This window comes from Coregonus clupeaformis, chromosome 36, assembly GCF_020615455.1.
Source record: "Coregonus clupeaformis isolate EN_2021a chromosome 36, ASM2061545v1, whole genome shotgun sequence".
NCBI lineage: Eukaryota > Metazoa > Chordata > Actinopteri > Salmoniformes > Salmonidae > Coregonus > Coregonus clupeaformis.
This window is the reverse complement of record NC_059227.1, coordinates 12,515,317-12,535,324: the sequence shown is the minus strand read 5'-3', so window position 1 is coordinate 12,535,324 and position 20,008 is coordinate 12,515,317. Positions and strand designations below refer to the sequence as shown.

Genomic DNA, 20,008 nt, shown 5'->3' with positions numbered 1-20,008 from the left:
GAATAACTGAATCACTGGACATTAACACCGGATCACAACTAGCTAGCTGCAACCGAATGGATGTTGCTGTTGGCTAATCACCACTGCCCCCGAAGCAAGCACCAGTTAGCCTTGAGCTAGCCTCGAGCCAGGCCCATATCCCGGCTATCTACCTCTCTGTCTACCGGACGGGAGTAGCCAGCTAACTAGCTACTTGCTATTAGCCACCGTTAGCGGATTTTCACCATTGTCCGTGGCCTGCACTACCTACCAGCCAGCTCTAGCCTGGACTATTATCGGCCAGTCTACACTGTCTGCACAGCGCGTTATCGACCCAGAACATACCACGAAGATCCATCTGCTAGCCCCGGCCCGCTAGCATGAGCAAACAACAGCCGTGCTTCCTGCTAGCCTGTGCAATAGCACCAATTCTAACTGCTCTCGGACTCACATATTGCTGTTCACTGGACCTTATGATCACTCAGCTGCACAGCTGATGACTGCTGGACTGTTCCTTTACACGGTACCCTGTCCTGTTTATCTGTTCAGCCTCAGCCCAAACTTTCATCGCAATTACCAGTTGTTGTCTTAGCTCTCTTGAATAACACCTGTGATTGCTTTATGCCTCTCTCCCATGTCAATATGCCTTGCCTATTGCTGTTCCAGTTAGTTCTTATTATACAATTTCACTGTAAAGCCCCAAGTCCCTCTCAAACTGCCTCAAATAGCTCCTTTGTTCCACCCCCCATACACGCAGAGACCGGCTCAATCGTCCCTCCAGTGATGCTATCTCTTTCATAGTTACCCAATGCTTAGGTGTACCTCCACTGTACTCATATTCTTCCATATCCTTGTCTGTACATAATGCCCTGAATCTATTCTACAACGCCCGGAAATCTGCCCCCTTTACTCTCTGTACTCAATGCACTAGAAGACCAGTTCTTAAAGCCTTTAGCCATATCCTTATTCTAGTCCTCCTCTGTTCCTCTGGTGATGTAGAGGTTAACCCAGGCCCTGCAGCCACCAGTATCACTCCTACTCCCCAGGAGCTATCATTTGTTGACTTCTGTAACCGTAAAAGCATTGTTTTTTTGCATATTAACATCAGAAGCCTCCTCCCTAAGTTTGAGTTATTCACTGCGTTAGCACACTCCGCCAACCCTGATGTTCTAGCAGTGTCTGAATCTTGGCTTAGGAAGGCCACCAAAAATTCAGAAATGTCCATCCCCAACTACAACATTTTCCGTCTAGATAGAACTGCCAAAGGGGGTGGAGTTGCAATCTACTGTAGAGATAGCCTGCAGAGCTCTATCATACTATCCAGGTCTGTGCCCAAACAGTTTGATCTCCTACTTCTAAAAATCCACCTTTCCAGAAATAAGTCTTTCACTGTTGCCGCTTGCTACAGACCCCCCTCAGCCCCCAGTTGTGCCCTGGACACCATATGTGAATTGATTGCCCCCATCTATCCTCAGAGTTCGTACTGCTTGGTGACCTAAACTGGGATATGCTTAACACCCCGGCCATCCTACAATCCAAACTAGATGCCCTCAATCTCACACAAATGATCAAGGAACCTACCAGGTACAACCCTAAATCCGTAAACATGGGCACCTGTCACGATCGTAGACGGATGCGGACCAAGGCGCAGCGTGATAAGCGTACATACTTTATTCGGTACACCACACTAGAACAAAACAACAAACAAACGATACGTGAAGTCCTAGGTTACAACACAAACCTTTCGGAACAAGATCCCACCCCGACTAGTGCCAAACAGGCTGCCTAAGTATGGTCCCCAATCAGAGACAACGAGATACAGCTGCCTCTGATTGGGAACCACCCTGGCCAACATAGATCTAAACGAACTAGAACCAAAAACATAGAAAACAAAACACAGAAACTAAACACCCTGGCTCAACATTTAAGAGTCCCCCGAGCCAGGGCGTGACAGCACCCTTATAGATATCATCCTGACTAACTTACCCTCTAAATCACCTCCGCTGTCTTCAACCAGGATCTCAGCGATCACTGCCTTATTGCCTGCGTCAGTACTGGGTCCGCGGTCAAACGACCACCCCTCATCACTGTCAAACGCTCCTTAAAACTATTTAGCGAGCAGGCCTTCCTAATTGACCTGGCCCAGGTATCCTGGATGGATTTCGATCTCATTCCGTCAGTAGAGGATGCCTGGTTGTTCTTTAAAAGTGCTTTCCTCTCAATCTTAAATAAGCATGCCCCATTCAAAAAATTCAGAACTAAGAACAGATATAGCCCCTGGTTCTCCTCAGACTTGACTGCCCTTGACCAGCACAAAACATCCTGTGGCATACTGCATTAGCATTAAATAGCCCCCGCGATATGCAACTTTTCAGGGAAGTTAGGAACCAATATACACAAGCAGTTAGGAAAGCAAAGGCTAGCTTTATCAAACAGAAATTTGCATCCTGTAGCACTAACTCCAAAAAGTTTTGGGACACTGTAAAGTCCATGGAGAATAAGAGCACCTCCTCCCAGCTTCCCACTGCACTGAGGCTAGGAAACACTATCACCACCGATAAATCTACAATAATCGAGAATTTCAACAAGCATTTTGCTATGGCTGGCCATGCTTTCCACCTGGCTACCACTACCCCGGTCACCAGCTCTGCACCCTCCGCTGCAACTTGCCCATGCCCCCCCCGCTTCTCCTTCACACAAATTCAGACAGCTGATGTTCTGAAAGAGCTGCAAAATCTGGACCCCTACAAATCATCTGGGCTAGACAATCTGGACCCTTTCGTTTATAAAATTAGCCGCCGAAATTGTCGCAACCCCTGTTAATAGCCTGTTCAACCTCTCTTTCGTAACGTCTGAGATCCCCAAAGATTGGAAAGCTGCCGCGGTCATCCCCCTCTTCAAAGCAGGTGACACTCTAGATCCAAACTGTTACAGACCTATATCCATCCTGCCCTGCCTTTCGAAAGTTTTTGAAAGCCAAGTTAACAAACAGATCACCGACCATTTCGAATCACACCGTACCTTCTCTGCTATGCAATCTGGTTTCCGAGCTGGTCATGGGTGCACCTCAGCCACGCTCAAGGTCCTAAACGATATTATAACCGCGATCGATAATAGACAGTACTGTGCAGGCGTCTTCATCAACCTGGCCAAGGCTTTCGACTCTGTCAACCACCGTATTCTTATTGGCAGACTAAATAGCCTTGGTTTCTCAAATGACTGCCTCGCCTGGTTCACCAACTACTTCTCAGATAGAGTTCAATGTGTCAAATCGGAGGGCCTGTTGTCTGGACCTATGGCAGTCTCTATGGGGGTGCCACAGGGTTCAATTCTTGGGCTGACACTTTTCTCTGTGTATATCAATGATGTCGCTCTTGCTGCCGGTGATTCTCAGATCCACCTCTACGCAGACGACACCATTTTGTATACATCTGGCCCTTCATTGGACACTGTGTTAACAAACATCCAAACAAGCTTCAATGCCATACAACACTCCTTCCGTAGCCTCCAACTGCTCTTAAACACAATTAAAACTAAATGCATGCTCTTCAATCAAACGCTGCTGGCACCTGCCCACCCGACTAGAATCACTACTCTCGACGGGTCTGACCTAGAGTATGTGGACAACTACAAATACCTAGGTGTCTGGTTATACTGTAAACTCTCCTTCCAGACTCATATTAAGCATCTCCAATCCAAAGTTAAATCTAGAATCGGCTTCCTATTTCGCAACAAAGCCTCCTTCACTCATGCTGCCAAACATGCCCTCGTAAAACTGACTATCCTACCAATCCTTGACTTCGGCGATGTCATTTACAAAATAGCCTCCATCACTCTACTCAGCAAATTGGATGTAGTCTATCACAGTGCCATCCATTTTGTCACCAAAGCCCCATATACTACCCACCACTGTGACCTGTACGCTCTTGTTGGCTGGTCCTCACTACATATTCGTCGCCAAACCCACTGGCACCAGGCCATCTATAAATCACTGCTAGGCAAATCCCCTCCTTATCTTAGCTCATTGGTCACCATAGCAACACCCACCCGTAGTATGCGCTACAGCAGGTATATCTCACTGCTCATCCCCAAAGCCAACACCTCCTTTGGCCGCCATTCCTTCCAGTTCTCTGCTGCCAATGACTGGAACAAACTGCAAAAATCTCTGAAGCTGGAGACTCTTATCTCCCTCACTAACTTTAAGCATCAGTTGTCAGAGCACCTTACCGATCACTGCACCTGTACACAGCCCATCTGAAATTAGCCCACCCAACTACCTCATCCCCATATTGTTATTTATTTTGCTCATTTGCACCCCAGTATCTCTATTTGCACATCATCTCTTGCACATCTATCGTTCCAGTGTTAATACTAATTGTAATTATGTTTCACTATGGCCTATTTATTGCCTTACCTCCATAACTTGCTACATTTGCACACACTGTATATATATTTTCTGTTGTATTTTTTACTTTATGTTTTGTTTTACCCCATATGTAACTCTGTGTTGTTGTTTTTATCGCACTGCTTTGCTTTATCTTGGCCAGGTCGCAGTTGTAAATGAGAACTTGTTCTCAACTGGCTTACCTGGTTAAATAAAGATGAAATAAAAATGAATAAATAAATAAATATGCAAATAAGGCATTTAAGATTAGCCATATTAATCATGCATTGAACTGCGTCCATCTATTCTGACAACAATTACTTATTAATTTTTTTAATTTTTTTACCCATTGGTAGTTACAATCTTGTCCCATCGCTGTAACTCCCGTACGGACTCGTACCATACAACGCATCCTCCAACGGCACCAAGTGACGATGAAACAACTTTACAAGGTGCCATTTGAGAGAAACTCTGACAGAGTCAAGAATCTGCGACATGACTTTGTAGAGGTATGTATGCAACACTACTTCCAGTACTTCAGACATACCATATTTACTCATCTGGATATCCTTTTGTCTGTTACAGAGAGTACTGGAGATGGATGCCCATGTAATTCGCCATGAATTTATTTATGTGGATGAGGCTGGCTTCAACCTCACCAAAACCAGGAGCCACGGAAGAAATGTAATAGGACAGAGGGCAATTACCAATGTCCCTGGACAGCATGGGGGTAATATAACTATGTGTGCTGCCATCACTCAAAACGGGGTCCTGCATCACAATCCCACACTGGGTCTGTACAACACCGGCCATATGCTCACTTTTCTGGATGCAATTTACACAATGCTTGTCCCTGATCCAGATCAGGAGCCTGCTAGATTTGTGGTTATATGGGTCAATGTTTGTTTTCACCAGGTTGTTCTGGTCCAAAACTGGTTTGCCACCCATCCACAATTTGTAGTTTTGTACCTACCATATTCACCTTTTCTAAATCCCATAGAGGAATTCTTCTCAGCCTGGCGCTGGAAAGTGCATGATCGCCAACCCTATGCCCGCATGCCGCTTCTCCAGGCAATGGAGGACGCATGTGGGGACATAGAGGTTGCCTTTGTCCAAGGTTGGATACGCCATGCTAGGAGATACTTCCCTCGATGTTTGGCAAGAGAAAACGTATCTTGTGATGTGGACAAAGTATTGTGGCCAGACCCAGCCCGGAGAAGAGATTAAGTGTAGCTTAGCACTGGTGACTGCTAAGTCATAATAGTACACAAAATGTACTATTATGAAAGAAGTGTTTGCCATTTGATGCAAATGCTTCATTCTGACATGTGTTTATGGCATTTTGAATGCAGTGTTACATTTTGAAGGAGATGTGAGGCATTTTGCATTTTGTGTGTGCAGTTTTGGGAATTGTGTGTAGAGTTTTGAAAAAAGGAGACATAGTTTTGAAAACGTGTGTAAGCAGTTGGGAAAAACTGTAAGACTACCAAGAAACACGGTAAACAATTACAGGAATAACGATCTAGACAGCTTTTCAGAATCCCTACGTGCAGGTGAATGCATAGATTGTTTTGGATAGTTGAAAGACAGTGTTTATTTATACTATTTTAATCAAAATCTGGAAAATAGGACCTGAACCGGGTCCCGATAGATACGCGTTTAATTCACCTACGATAATAACAAAACATAGGCTAGGTGAATCAACATTGCAGATCTGATCCAGCTTCATTATTTTAATTTGATTTATTTGACAGGGATGAATTCACATAGATCAACAACATTTCAGTAAATGTTCCAGATTTAGCCAGCTAATTTCATCTGTAGTTCTTGGCGAACCTCAACTTAAATCAATCTCCTCCTGTTTCTACTGATAAAACACTGTCTGCGTGGCAGGCACCGGCCTCTATGGATGTGCCCCAAATGGCACCCTATTCCCTACATAGTGCACTACTTTTGACTAGTCAAAAGTAGTGCACTCTATAGGGAATAGGGTGCCATTTGGGATGCAAACTATAACTCTTAGGCTGAAACGAAGATTAAGTTGGAGGAGATGTGTCTTGGAGCAGTTGTTGTGCCCAATAATCTCCCCTTCCTCCTGAAGTGTGCACTCATTCACCTCTCTACACAAATTTAAAAGAATTGGATTGGTGTCGGCATGAGCTAGAGGGAGTTTCCATATATCAGTAATTTCCTTCGGGAGAAAAGAGAGATTATAAAGCTTGGAAGTTTCCACACTAGTTGCACAACGACTGATTTATGTGGCGGTCCTTTGTGTGAGCCATCTTGCTGTTCCAGAGAATAGTACAGCTCCCCAGAGTGTGTGTGTGTGTGTGTCTGTGTGTCTGTGTGTGTGTGTTTTGTATGCACGTGCACATGTGGGCGTGCATGCGTTTGTGTGTGTGTACGCACGTGCATGTGTGCACATGTATGCCTATTTGTGTGTGTGTGTGTGTGTGTGTGTGTGTGTGTGTGTAATTATGGTCACAGCTGGGATGCCATTACCCCAGCTGGAAGGAACGCGGCAGGAAAACCAAATGTTTTATTACTTTATGAGATAGCAGATCCTCAGAAGAAATAGGAGACCGCAAGCTTTGATTTCCTAACCACTAGAGGCCAGAACGCCAGTGTGTGATGGATTGCTAAACCCAGCGTAACCACATAGTTGTCCCTGTTGAAATTTACAGTGTTGAAATGAAGAGGGTAAACACCCTCACCCACACTCATATAATATAACCTTAAAGATTAAATCCACATTAGGGGAAACAGCACCACTGCCCGCCCATGCACCTTTGTTATTGTTTTTGTTTTGTGGACAAAATGGAGGTGAGGTGTGTCGAGCAGTGTGGTAAAAAAATTTTTTTGTATATTCTGCTGTTCTATTGTGCGTGCAATGATGTCTGAGAAAAGAAAATAGTGTTCATTGTTTGCAGTGACTTCTTTGTTGTTGTAATATCCCAAACGGACAAGGCAGTTTCACCATTAAGGATTCCAGCTTTAAGTTGCCATAGTCAGCGCACTGAGATGCAAATATTTTGTTGTTTTTGTAAGACATAAAATAGAATAGTGTTATATCTTTAATTGAGAGTTATTTATTTAATTCATATATATTTCAGTTTCGTTTAATGGGACTACTTTGAGTTAGTAACTTTGAATTATGTATTCTGAAAATCAGGGTCAGGGTAAATTCTGGGTTAATTCAGGAAATAAACTGAAATTCCAATTCAATAATTGAAAAAATTATTTATTTTCAATGACCTTCCAATGAACTAAGAAGTAGAAGCAATTTAATTCAAATTGACCTATTGACCCCAACCCTGCTAGAAATGTAGCCTGCTGCACGCCTTTACCTTTTCTCCTCTGGTGTGTCTTCAATTGACCTCATAGTGTTGACGATCACCCCTCTCAAGAGTTGGTGCCCAGCCAATACCTCAATCCGGAGTCTCTGTTTAATAACAAGGTATATCAATTAACCAAATTCATTGAATACAGCCCTTTTTACATCATCAGCTATCACAAAGTGCTTTACTTATACCTGGCCTGAACCCCAAACCAAGCAATGCAGAAGCAGAAGCACAGGGCCAGGAAAAACTACCTAGAAGGAACTAACCTAGGAAGAAACCTAGAGAGGAACCAGGTTCAGAGGGGTGGCCAGTCCTCTTCTGACTGTAGAATACATTGAATATCGGTGCAGTGTACAGTACAAATTGAATTCAACAGGTTTGAAAAGTGGCTTAGGACTGATAATGGACTTAGCAGACAGGGAAAATCAACATGAATGTGTGAATAAGTGTATAATATGCCAGAGTTAAATCAAGACTATCGAGCATTGCCATGAGCAACCCTACTGTTTTTTTTTGTTGTTCGTATTTTTGTCCTCAATTTCATTATATCCAATTACGATCTTGTCTCATTGCTGCAACTCCCCAACGGGCTTGGGAGAAGTGAAGGTCGAGTCATGCGTACTCTGAAACATGACCCGCTAAACCGCGCTCCTTAACACCTGCCCGCTTAACCCGGAAGCCAGCCGCACCAATGTGTTGGAGGAAACACCGCTCAACTGACGACCAAAGTCAGCCTGCAGGCACCCGGCCCACCACAAGGAGTCGCTAGAGCGCGAGTGAGATATTGCAGATGCCCTATCTGTGCCCATACTGTCCCATTTCTGCTTCCTAAAATATACTAGTTAATTTTAATTTGATTGCCTCTCGCTATCTGTACAATAAAATCGGAAAAATATACACACATACAGTGAGGGAAAAAAGTATTTGATCCCCTGCTGATTTTGTACGTTTGCCCACTGACAAAGACATGATCAGTCTATAATTTTAATGGTAGGTTTATTTGAACAGTGAGAGACAGAATAACAACAACAAAATCCAGAAAAACGCATGTCAAAAATGTTATAAATTGATTTGCATTTTAATGAGGGAAATAAGTATTTGACACCTCTGCAAAACATGACTTAGTACTTGGTGGCAAAACCCTTGTTGGCAATCACAGAGGTCAGACGTTTCTTGTAGTTGGCCACCAGGTTTGCACACATCTCAGGAGGGATTTTGTTCCACTCCTCTTTGCAGATCTTCTCCAAGTCATTAAGGTTTCGAGGCTGACGTTTGGCAACTCAAACCTTCAGCTCCCTCCACAGATTTTCTATGGGATTAAGGTATGGAGACTGGCTAGGCCACTCCAGGACCTTAATGTGCTTCTTCTTGAGCAACTCCTTTGTTGCCTTGGCCGTGTGTTTTGGGTCATTGTCATGCTGGAATACCCATCCACGACCCATTTTCAATGCCCTGGCTGAGGGAAGGAGGTTTTCACCCAAGATTTGATGGTACATGGCCCCGTCCATCGTCCCTTTGATGTGGTGAAGTTGTCCTGTCCCCTTAGCAGAAAAACACCCCCAAAGCATAATGTTTCCACCTCCATGTTTGACGGTGGGGATGGTGTTCTTGGGGTCATAGGCAGCATTCCTCCTCCTCCAAACACGACGAGTTGAGTTGATGCCAGAGAGCTCGATTTTGGTCTCATCTGACCACAACACTTTCACCCAGTTCTCCTCTGAATCATTCAGATGTTCATTGGCAAACTTCAGACGGCCCTGTATATGTGCTTTCTTGAGCAGGGGGACCTTGCGGGCGCTGCAGGATTTCAGTCCTTCACGGCGTAGTTTGTTACCAATTGTTTTCTTGGTGACTATGGTCCCAGCTGCCTTGAGATCATTGACAAGATCCTCCCGTGTAGTTCTGGGCTGATTTCTCACCGTTCTCATGATCATTGCAACTCCACGAGGTGAGATCTTGCATGGAGCCCCAGGCCGAGGGAGATTTACATTTCTTTTGTGTTTCTTCCATTTGCGAATAATCGCACCAACTGTTGTCACCTTCTCACCAAGCTGCTTGGCAATGGTCTTGTAGCCCATTCCAGCCTTGTGTAGGTCTACAATCTTGTCCCTGACATCCTTGGAGAGCTCTTTGGTCTTGGCCATGGTGGAGAGTTTGGAATCTGACTGATTGATTGCTTTTGTGGACAGGTGTCTTTTATACAGGTAACAAGCTGAGATTAGGAGCACTCCCTTTAAGAGTGTGCTCCTAATCTCAGCTCGTTACCTGTATAAAAGACACCTGGGAGCCAGAAATCTTTCTGATTGAGATGGGGTCAAATACTTATTTCCCTCATTAAAATGCAAATCAATTTATAACATTTTTGACATGCGTTTTTCTAGATTTTGTTGTTGTTATTCTGTCTCTCACTATTCAAATAAACCTACCATTAAAATTATAGACTGATAATGTCTATGTCAGTGGGCAAACGTTCAAAATCAGCAGGGGATCAAATACTTTTTTCCCTCACTATATATACATATACATACATACACTACCGTTCAAAAGTTTGGGGTCACTTAGAAATGTCCTTGTTTTCGAAAGAAAAGCTATTTTTTTGTCCATTAAAATAACATCAAATTGATCAGAAATACAGTGTAGACATTGTTAATGTTGTAAATGGCTATTGTAGCACTTGTTGGCTGCTTTTCCTTCACTCTGCCGTCCGACTCATCCCAAATCATCTCAATTGGGTTGAGGTCGGGGGATTGTAGAGGCCAGGTCATCTGATGCAACACTTTTTTGGTTACTACATGATTCCATGTGTGTTATTTCATAGTTTTGATGACTTCTCTATTAACCTACAATGAAGAAAATAGTAAAAAAATTTAAGAAAAACCCTTGAATGAGTAGGTGTGTCCAAACCTTAGACTGGTACTGTATATACATCTCTGATGTATATAAGAGACCACTGCAAAATGTTCAGTTTCTCTGGTTTTACTATTTATAGGTATGTGTTTGGGTAAAAATAACATTTGTGTTATATTCTATAAACTACTGACAACATTTCTCCCAAATTCCAAATAAAAATATTGTCATTTAGAGCATTTATTTGCAGAAAATGACAACTGGTCAAAATAACAAAAAATATGCAGCGTTATGCCACTCCTGGCGCAAAAATTCAAGCAGCTCGGCTTTGTTTGATGGCTTGTGGCCATCCATCTTCCTCTTGATCACATTCCAGAAGTTTTCAATGGGGTTCAGGTCTGGAGATTGGGCTGGCAATGACAGGGTCTTGATCTGGTGGTCCTCAATCCACACCTTGATTGACCTGGCTGTGTGGCATGGTGCATTGTCCTGCTGGAAAAACCAATCCTCAGAGTTGGGGAACAATGTCAGAGCAAAAGGAAGCAAGTTTTCTTCCAGGACAACCTTGTATGTGGCTTGATTCATGCGTCCTTCACAAAGACAAATCTGCCCGATTCCAGCCTTGCTGAAGCACCCCCAGATCATCACCGATCCTCCACCAAATTTCACAGTGGGTGCGAGACACTGTGGCTTGTAGGCCTCTCCAGGTCTCTGTCTAACCATTAGACGACCAGGTGTTGGGCAAAGCTGAAAATTGGACTCATCAGAGAAGATGACCTTACTCCAGTCCTCTACGGTCCAATCCTTATGGTATTTTGCAAACCTCAGCCTGGCTCTTCTTTGCTTCTCATTGATTAAGGGCTTTTTTCTAGCTTTGCACGACTTCAGCCCTGCCCCTAGCAGCCTGTTTCGAACCGTCCTCGCCGTGCACTTCACTCCAGCTGCCGTTTGCCATTCTTTTTGTAGGTCACTTGATGTCATCCTACGGTTGTTGAGTGACATTCGAATGAGTTGGCGGTCATCCCGGTCAGTAGAGAGTCGTTTTCGCCCTCTGCCAGTCTGTAGCTTTGTTGTCCCCAACGTCTGCTGCTTGACCTTGTTCTTATGAACCGCAGTCTTTGAAATGTTAAGGATGGAAGCAACCTGATGCTCACTGTATCCCTCTGCCAGTAAAGCCAGAATTGAACCCTTATTTTCCTTACTCAAAACGTTCCTTTTGGCATTCAGTAGAATGAGGTGTGCCTGTGTTGGAATTCAACAGACACTGGAATGGAATGGCTGTCATACATGTAGAGATGCTGATTTAAGAACAATTTCCAGTGGTCTCTTAATTTTTTCCACAGCTGTATATATACATATATATCTTATTCAGGACCTCTAGGAGATGGGTGGTGATACAATGGCAGCCATAATGATTGAGATTGATCATCTGATGATTAAAACAATGGTAGAATATTTTATTTTTAAAAAGGGTAATGAACCTGATGGATTGCCAGTTGCTCATGGAGGCCGGAGTAGTTTCCTGAAACGTCTGGGGCCAGGTCCTCCTCCATCTTCTCCTGGAAGCCCTCCCAGCTATCCCACTTCTGTTGAAGGCTCTGGGAGTGCTGGGCCTCAGCCTGCAATTTTCTGTTGAGCACACACACGTGTAAGTACACACACACACACACACACACACACAAACGCACACACAGACCAAATCACACACAATACAGGTCCAATTATTCAGTAAAATCCGTTACGTCATCTGTAAAAAAAAATCTGTTACTCTTGGGAATTAATGGTAATTTTACCCCCCCCCCCCCAAAAGAAAAGCTGATATTGGGTCAGTTTTGCACTTTCCACGCTAATGGTTAAGGTAAGGATTGGGGGAGAGAAGACTGATCCTAGAGTAGATCTGTAATTAATGGGCCCACTTACCTGTTCATGTGGGAGGTGCAGGATAGGGCCTGCCCACACTTCCTGGTCAGGGACTTCAGTCTATCTGCTTCCAGGCCATCCAGGGTCACAGAGAGGCTTGCCTCAGTGAGGTCATCCAGGGCAGGACGCAGGTGGCTCAGCTCCATCAGAGCAGTCTGAAGGAGCAATGAAGGGACATAGGTCAACTAAATACGAGTGCGTGTGTGTCCGTGTGTGTGTGTTGTCTGACTCACCTTCACACTGTCCATGCTGCAGACATCAGAAGTGAGCATGTGATGCAAAGCCTCGATCTGCAGCTCCAGTGAATCCATACTACTGTTGATTGTGTGGCGTTGATCCAAATCCTCCTGTAAGCAAACACACAAACACATACAGTGAAGTCCAAAAGTATTGCTCACCCTTGATGAGCAAAAAACACTATAAAAGAAACAATACAAATACTGAGCTATATTGTATGCAATAAAAATGTTTTGGCTAACCCTAACCTAGAGATTATTATAAATAAACTCTGCATTGACATTCTACTTTTTTAAGTTAATCTCATTTTAAGGAACTGTATTGTGGCTTCCATGGCTTCCTGTTTCACTGGGGTATACAAATTTGGTAACACGCATGTAAAATCCCTTCGTCATCCATCACCATGGGGAAAGGCAAAGAACTCACAAATGAAAAGAGACAAATGATTGTTGACTTTCATAAATCAGGCAATGGGTACAAAAAAAACTACTGAAAAACAAAATATACCACTTACCACAATTAGAGCAACAATTAAGACGTTTAAAACCACTGGTAAACATGCCTAGTAGAGGATGCATGTACAGTGCTTTCGGAAAGTATTCAGACCCCTGACATTTTCCACATTTTGTCACGTTACAGCCTTATTCTCCCGAGTGGCGCAGCGGTCTAAGGCACTGCATCTCAGTGCTCGAGGCGTCACTACAGACCACCTGGTTCGATTCCAGGCTGTATCACAACCGACCGTGATTGGGAGTCCCATAGGGCGGCGAACAATTGGCCCAGCGTCGTCCGGGTTTGGCCGGTGTAGGCCGTCATTGTAAATAAGAATTTGTTCTTAACTGACTTGTCTAGTTAAATAAAGGTAAAAGAAATAAAAGAAATTCTAAAATTGATTTTTTTATTTAAATGTTTTTAATCTACACACAATACACCATAATGACAAAGCGAAAACAGGCTTTTAGAAATTTTTGCACATATATTACAAATAAAAAACAGAAATACCTTATTTACATAAGTATTCAGACCCTTTGCTATGAGACTCGAAATTGAGCTCAGGTGCATCCTGTTTCCATTGATCATCCTTGAGATGTTTCTGCAACTTGATTGGAGTCCACCTGTGGTAAATTCAATTCATTGGACATGATTTGGAAAGGCACACACCTGTCTATATAAGGTCAAACAGTTGACCGTGCATGTCAGAGCAAAAACCAAGCCATGAGGTCGAAGGAATTGTCCGTAGAGCTCCGGGACAGGATTGTGTCGAGGCACAGATATGGGGAAGGGTACCAAAACATTTCTGCAGCATTGAAGGTCCCCAAAAACACAGCGGACCACCAAGACTCTTCCTAGAGCTGGCCGCCCGGCCAAACTGAGCAATCGGGGGTGAAGGGCCTTGGTCAGGGAGGTGACCAAGAACCCGATGGTCACTCTGACAGAGCTCCAGAGTTCCTCTGTGGAGATGGGACAACCTTCCAGAAGGACAACCATCTCTGCAGCACTCCACCAATCAGGCCTTTATGGTACAGTGGCCAAACGGAAGCCACTCCTCAGTAAAAGGCACATAACATGGAGTTTGCCAAAAGGCACCTAAAGGACTCTCAGACCATGAGAAACAAGATTCTCCGTTCTGATGAAACCAAGATTGAACTCTTTGGCCTGAATGCCAAGCGTCACATCTGGAGGAAACCTGGCACCATCCCTACAGTGAAGCATGGTGGTGGCAGCATCATGCTGTGGGGATGTTTTTCAGTGGCAGGGACTGGGAGACTAGTCAGGATCGAGGAAAATATGAACGGAGCAAAGTAGAGAGAGATCCTTGATGAAAACCTGCACCAGAGCGCTCAGGACCTCAGACTGGGGCGAAGGTTCACCGTCCAACAGGACAACGACCCTAAGCACACAGCCAAGGCTTCGGGACAAGTCTCTGAATGTCCTTGAGTGGCCCAGCCAGATTTGAGTGGCCCAGCCACGGACTTGAACCCGATCGAACATCTCTGGAGAGATCTGAAAATAGCTGTGCAGCGACGCTCCCCATCCAACCTGACAGAGCTTGAGAGGATCTGCAGAGACGAATGGGAGAAACTCCACAAATACAGGTGTGCCGAGCTTGTAGCATCATACCCAAAAAGACTTGAGGCTGTAATCGCTGCCAAAAGTGCTTCAACAAAGTACTGCGTAAAGGGTCTGAATACTTAGGTAAATGTGATATTTCAGTTGTTATTTTTAATAAATTTGCAAAAAATCTAAAAACCTATTTTTGCTTTGTCATTATGGGGTATTGTGTGTAGATTGATGAGGGGGGAAAAAACAATTTAATCAATTTTAGAATAAGGCTGTAACGGAAACAAAATGTCCAAAAAGTCAAGGGGTGTGAATATTTTTCGAAATGCACACTGTATATCTTGTCCCCAAACACAGTGAGGAAGATGGTTCGGGAGGCAAAGAAGTCCAAGGGCCATAGTTGGAGAATTACAGCATCTTGAGGTCACCAAGCCTCCAAATCTACTATTAGAAGCCACCTTCATGCCAACAGGCTATTTGGAAGGGCTGCCATATAAAATGTAAATGCCTGGAGTTTGCTAAACGGCATTGGTACTTAAATTGGAATCGGCTGCTATGGTCAGATGAGACGAAAATAGAGCTCTTTGCCATGTACACCAGTGGTGGGTTTGGCCTCGAAAGAAGGATGCAAATGCAGAAAATAACCTAATTTCTACTGTAAAATATGGTGGTGGATCTTTGATGTTATGGGTCTGTTTTGCTTCCACTGGTCCTGGGGCCCTTGTTAAGGTCAACAGCATCATGAACTCTACCAAGTACCAGGACATTTTAGCCAAAAGCCTGGTTGCCTCTGCCAGGAGTCTGAAATGTGGTGCAAATTAATCTTCCAACAAGACAATGACCCCAAGCACACATTAAAATCTACAAAGAAATGGTTAATTGACCACAAAATCAACATTTTGCAGTCTCCGTACTTGAACCCCATTGGAAGCCTTTGGTTTGTATTGAAGAGAGCAGCCAATAAGCACAGACTGAAGGATATCAAGGATCTGCAATGATTCTATTTGGAGGAATGGTAAAAGATCCCTCCCAATATGTTCTCCAATCTCATAAAGCATTATAGAAAAAGGCTAAGTGCTGTTATCCTCACAAGGGGAGGGTGCACAAAGTATTAAAACAGGGGTGCCAATCATTTTAACGCCTATCTTTTTAAAAATTATTATTATTACTTGTTTAAACTAAATATTTTTCTCTGAGCAATTGTATAAGTATAAAATAATTTCATTTCCCAATTTTGTTTAGCATACAATATATTTTTGGAGCATACTTTCATAAAATGTCTATGCATTCATTTTGTTGTATAAATCCATCAATGTTGGTGTTAACATTTTTCCACAATATTTACGATAAAATCTGTTCATTGTATTTTATTTATTTACATTTTCTACATGGCTTTCCCCTCTCACCTGAAGCCGTGCACGTTTCCCTGACAACGCCTGGCCCAGCAGCACAAGGTCACGTGACAACAACCTGGCCTCTGATTGGATGATGGCGGCGACGAGTGGCTCCGTCTGTCCAATCAGAGGCTTGGAGGCTTCCAGGACTTTGCCCAGACTGCCTTGAACATCCTCAAAGCCAACCTGCTGATGCTGGAAAACACACACACATACACACACACACACACACCAGTGAGATGCTACTGCCATAAATGTGTGAGACATTGCCAATTCACTCCTGACGGACACCTAGGGGCTGCACATTTTTGTTCTAGCCTAACACTAGCACGACTAACCTGCCACTAGTCAACTCATCACCAAGCCCTTGATTAGTTGGTTCATGTTGGTTCATGTTGGTTCATGTTTGTTATTGCTGGAGCGGCAGGTAGCTTAGTGGGTAAGAGCGTTGTGCCAGTAACCGAAAGGTCGCTGGTTCTAATCCCCGAGCCGACTAGGTGAAAAATCTGTCGATGTGCCCTTAAGCAAGGCACTTAACCCTAATTGCTCCTGTAAGTCGCTCTGGATAAGAGCGTCTGCTAAATGACTAAAATGTAAATGTTAAATCACTGGCCATCGCTACTACAGTATTTGCTTCGTTTTTCTCTGCATATTTTGGTGTTTTCTGGGTCTCAAATTCAGAGGGAAACATCCTCCTTGTCTTGTATTCACAGAGCAAAACAGCTGAGTATTTTAATTAAAAGTGGTCAGTGGTTTTTGAAGTAGGCACGGATGACGAATCGGGTTGTGCTCTAATGGAGCGAGTGGAAGATAGGTTGCTCACTGCTTACAAAATAATATCGAGCTCATTTCTTTTTCTTGGTCTGCAGGGTCAGGTATGGGGTGGAAGAGAACACACATACATGCACGCGCACACACATACACACACAGCACAGCGTGGCCTATTGTTGCTATTGGGTGATTCCACGCCAACGTAGGCTGAAAATACTTTTGGTATCTCCGATTGATTTGGCAATTCTGATATAATAACTTAATTGGGAGGAAGGATGTTTGACATGCTTTTTACATTTGTTTCACAAACCATTTTTGAGAAAATCATGATGAAAGTGGCCATTTAGGCCATCTTTAGACCAATACATGCCTCCTGTAAGACCCTATGATCTGTGTACCTTACATGACACAGAACACATATTGGTGTCATTATACAGTTGAAGTCGGAAGTTTACATACACCTTAGCCAAATACATTTAAACTCAGTTTTTCACAATTCTTGACATTTAATCCTAGTAACAATTCCCTGTCTTAGGTCAGTTAGGCTCACCACTTTATTTTAAGAATGTGAAATGTCAGAATAATAGTAGAGAGAATTATTTATTTCAGCTTTTATTTATTTAATCACATTCCCAGTGGGTCAGAAGTTTACATACACTCAATTCGTATTTGGTAGAATTGCCTTTAAATTGTTTAACTTGGGTCAAATGTTTTGGGTAGCCTTCCACAAGCTTCCCACAATAAGTTGGGTGAATTTTGGCCCATTCCTCCTGACAGAGCTGTTGTAACTGAGTCAGGTTTGTAGGCCTCCTTGCTCGCACACGCTTTTTCAGTTCTGCCCACACATTTTCTATAGGATTGAGGTCAAGTCTTTGTGATGGCCACTCCAATACCTTGACTTTGTTGTCCTTAAGCCATTTTGCCACAACTTTGGAAGTATGCTTGGGGTCATTGTCCATTTGGAAGACCCATTTGCGACCAAGCTTTAACTTCCTGACTGATGTCTTGAGATGTTGCTTCAATATATCCACATAATTTTCCTTCCTCATGATGCCATCTATTTTGTGAAGTGCACCAGTCCCTCCTGCAGCAAAGCACCCCCAGAGCATGGTGCTTCACGGTTGGGATGGTGTTCTTCGGCTTGCAAGTGACCCCCTTTTTCCTCCAAACATAACAATGGTCATTATGGCCAAACAGTTCTATTTTTGTTTCATCAGACCAGAGGACATTTCTCAAAAAATCACGATCTTTGTCCCCATGTGCAGTTGCAAACCGTAGTCTGGCTTTTTTATGGCGGTTTTGGAGCAGTGGCTTCTTCCTTGCTGAGCGGCCTTTCAGGTTATGTCGATATAGGACTTGTTTTACTGTGGATATAGATACTTTTGTACCTGTTTCCTCCAGCATCTTCACAAGGTCCTTTGCTGTTGTTCTGGGATTGATTTGCACTTTTCGCACCAAAGTACGTTAATCTCTAGGAGACAGAACGCGTCTCCTTCCTGAGCGGTATGACGGCTGCGTGGTCCCATGGTGTTTATACTTGCGTACTATTGTTTGTACAGATGAACGTGGTACCTTCAGGCATTTGGAAATTGCTCCCAAGGATGAACCAGACTTGTGGAGGTCTACAATTTGTTTTCTGAGGTCCTGGCGGATTTCTTTTGATTTTCCCATGATGTCAAGCAAAAAGGCACTGAGTTTAAAGGTAGGCCTTGAAATACATCCACAGGTACACCTCCAATTGACTCAAATGATGTCAATTAGCCTATCAGAAGCTTCTAAAGCCATGACATCATTTTCTGGAATTTTCCAAGCTGTTTAAAGGCACAGTCAACTTAGTGTATGTAAACTTCTGACCCACTGAAATTGTGATACAGTGAATTATAAGTGAAATAATCTGTCTGTAAACAATTGTTGGAAAAATTACTTGTGTCATGCACAAAGTAGATGTCCTAACCGACTTGCCAAAACTATAGTTTGTTAACAAGAAATTTGTGGAGTGGTTGAAAAACGAGTTTTAATGACTCCAACCTAAGTGTATGTAAACTTCCGACTTCAACTGTATACATTTTCAATGACTTCTCAATACACAGTGGTTGCCATGGCGCGCCATAAGCAGTGTTGGGTGTAACACGTTACTTTACCCATTACAGTAATAATATTACTTTTGCAGTAACAGGTAATATAATGGAGTACTGTTCCAATATGAGTAATAATATTACAGTTACTGATCAGAGGTCGTTGTTACTTCGCAAATTTTTAAATATTTCTCTTCCTATTACAGTTACTGATCCCCAAAAATATATGTGATGATTATTATTCCCTCTCTGTTGGCTCAATTTATATATTTTTTAAACGCCCCGGATTCTATATAATTGTTTTCGTCCTGAGTCTGACATCTTCTCACCAAGTTCCTGTTTTACGCACGCACCCACTACTACTAACTGCTTTTAGTGAGGGAGATGAAAAATGGCAGAAGTGTTTAAAACATTGCATTTCTCCATCACAGAGTTGAGCACTCTCTGCAACTGGGGGTAAAATGCATCACTGACAAAGAGTATAAATTCCTGAGGGAATATTGCACAGTCATGAAGCCATTCACTGTGTCATTGGACATCTTGCAAGGGGAGGAGAACTGTTTCTACGAAAATCTACTACCAACCCTGGATATGTTGATGTCCAAGACACTGGCACTGAAGGACTGTCTCTCTCAGATGACAGCTGGCCTGCCCGATGCCATAGTCCAGGTAGGCTTAGATAGTGTTCATATCCTTGCCCTCAATGCCCTGTGAGTTGATATCTGCAGGCCTATTGCACATAGCCTACTTGAATTTATTAATTTTGTTTTACTTGTGTTGGTGATATTATTTACATTTAGTGAGGACGCGCAATGTTTTGGGGTGTAACGCAAAAGTAATATAACGTGTAGTGTAACTAATTACTGTTCCCAGGCAGTAATGAGTAAAGTAATTAATTACTGTTGAAAGAAGTCACGAGTAAGGTAATATATTACTTTCACGACCCCAACACTGGCCATATGGCAGCCTAAACAGAGAGCTCTGTAATAAAAAAACAAC

The 20,008-nt window shown here is 43.2% G+C and overlaps 1 protein-coding gene across 2 annotated transcripts in view; it reads right to left on the bottom strand.

Annotated features, from left to right (window-relative positions):
• Window positions 1-20,008, bottom strand: part of LOC121552132 (nesprin-2-like) — a 236,291-nt gene that overhangs the window by 48,428 nt on the left and 167,855 nt on the right. For both annotated transcript variants that reach the window (XM_045211261.1, XM_045211262.1), the window contains 5 exons: window positions 16,176-16,358; window positions 12,705-12,818; window positions 12,472-12,626; window positions 12,033-12,180; window positions 7,711-7,805 (listed from right to left, as the gene is read on the bottom strand). In XM_045211261.1, the coding sequence (XP_045067196.1) occupies window positions 7,711-7,805; window positions 12,033-12,180; window positions 12,472-12,626; window positions 12,705-12,818; window positions 16,176-16,358 (695 nt within the window). The remainder of the gene's footprint in view (window positions 1-7,710; window positions 7,806-12,032; window positions 12,181-12,471; window positions 12,627-12,704; window positions 12,819-16,175; window positions 16,359-20,008) is intronic.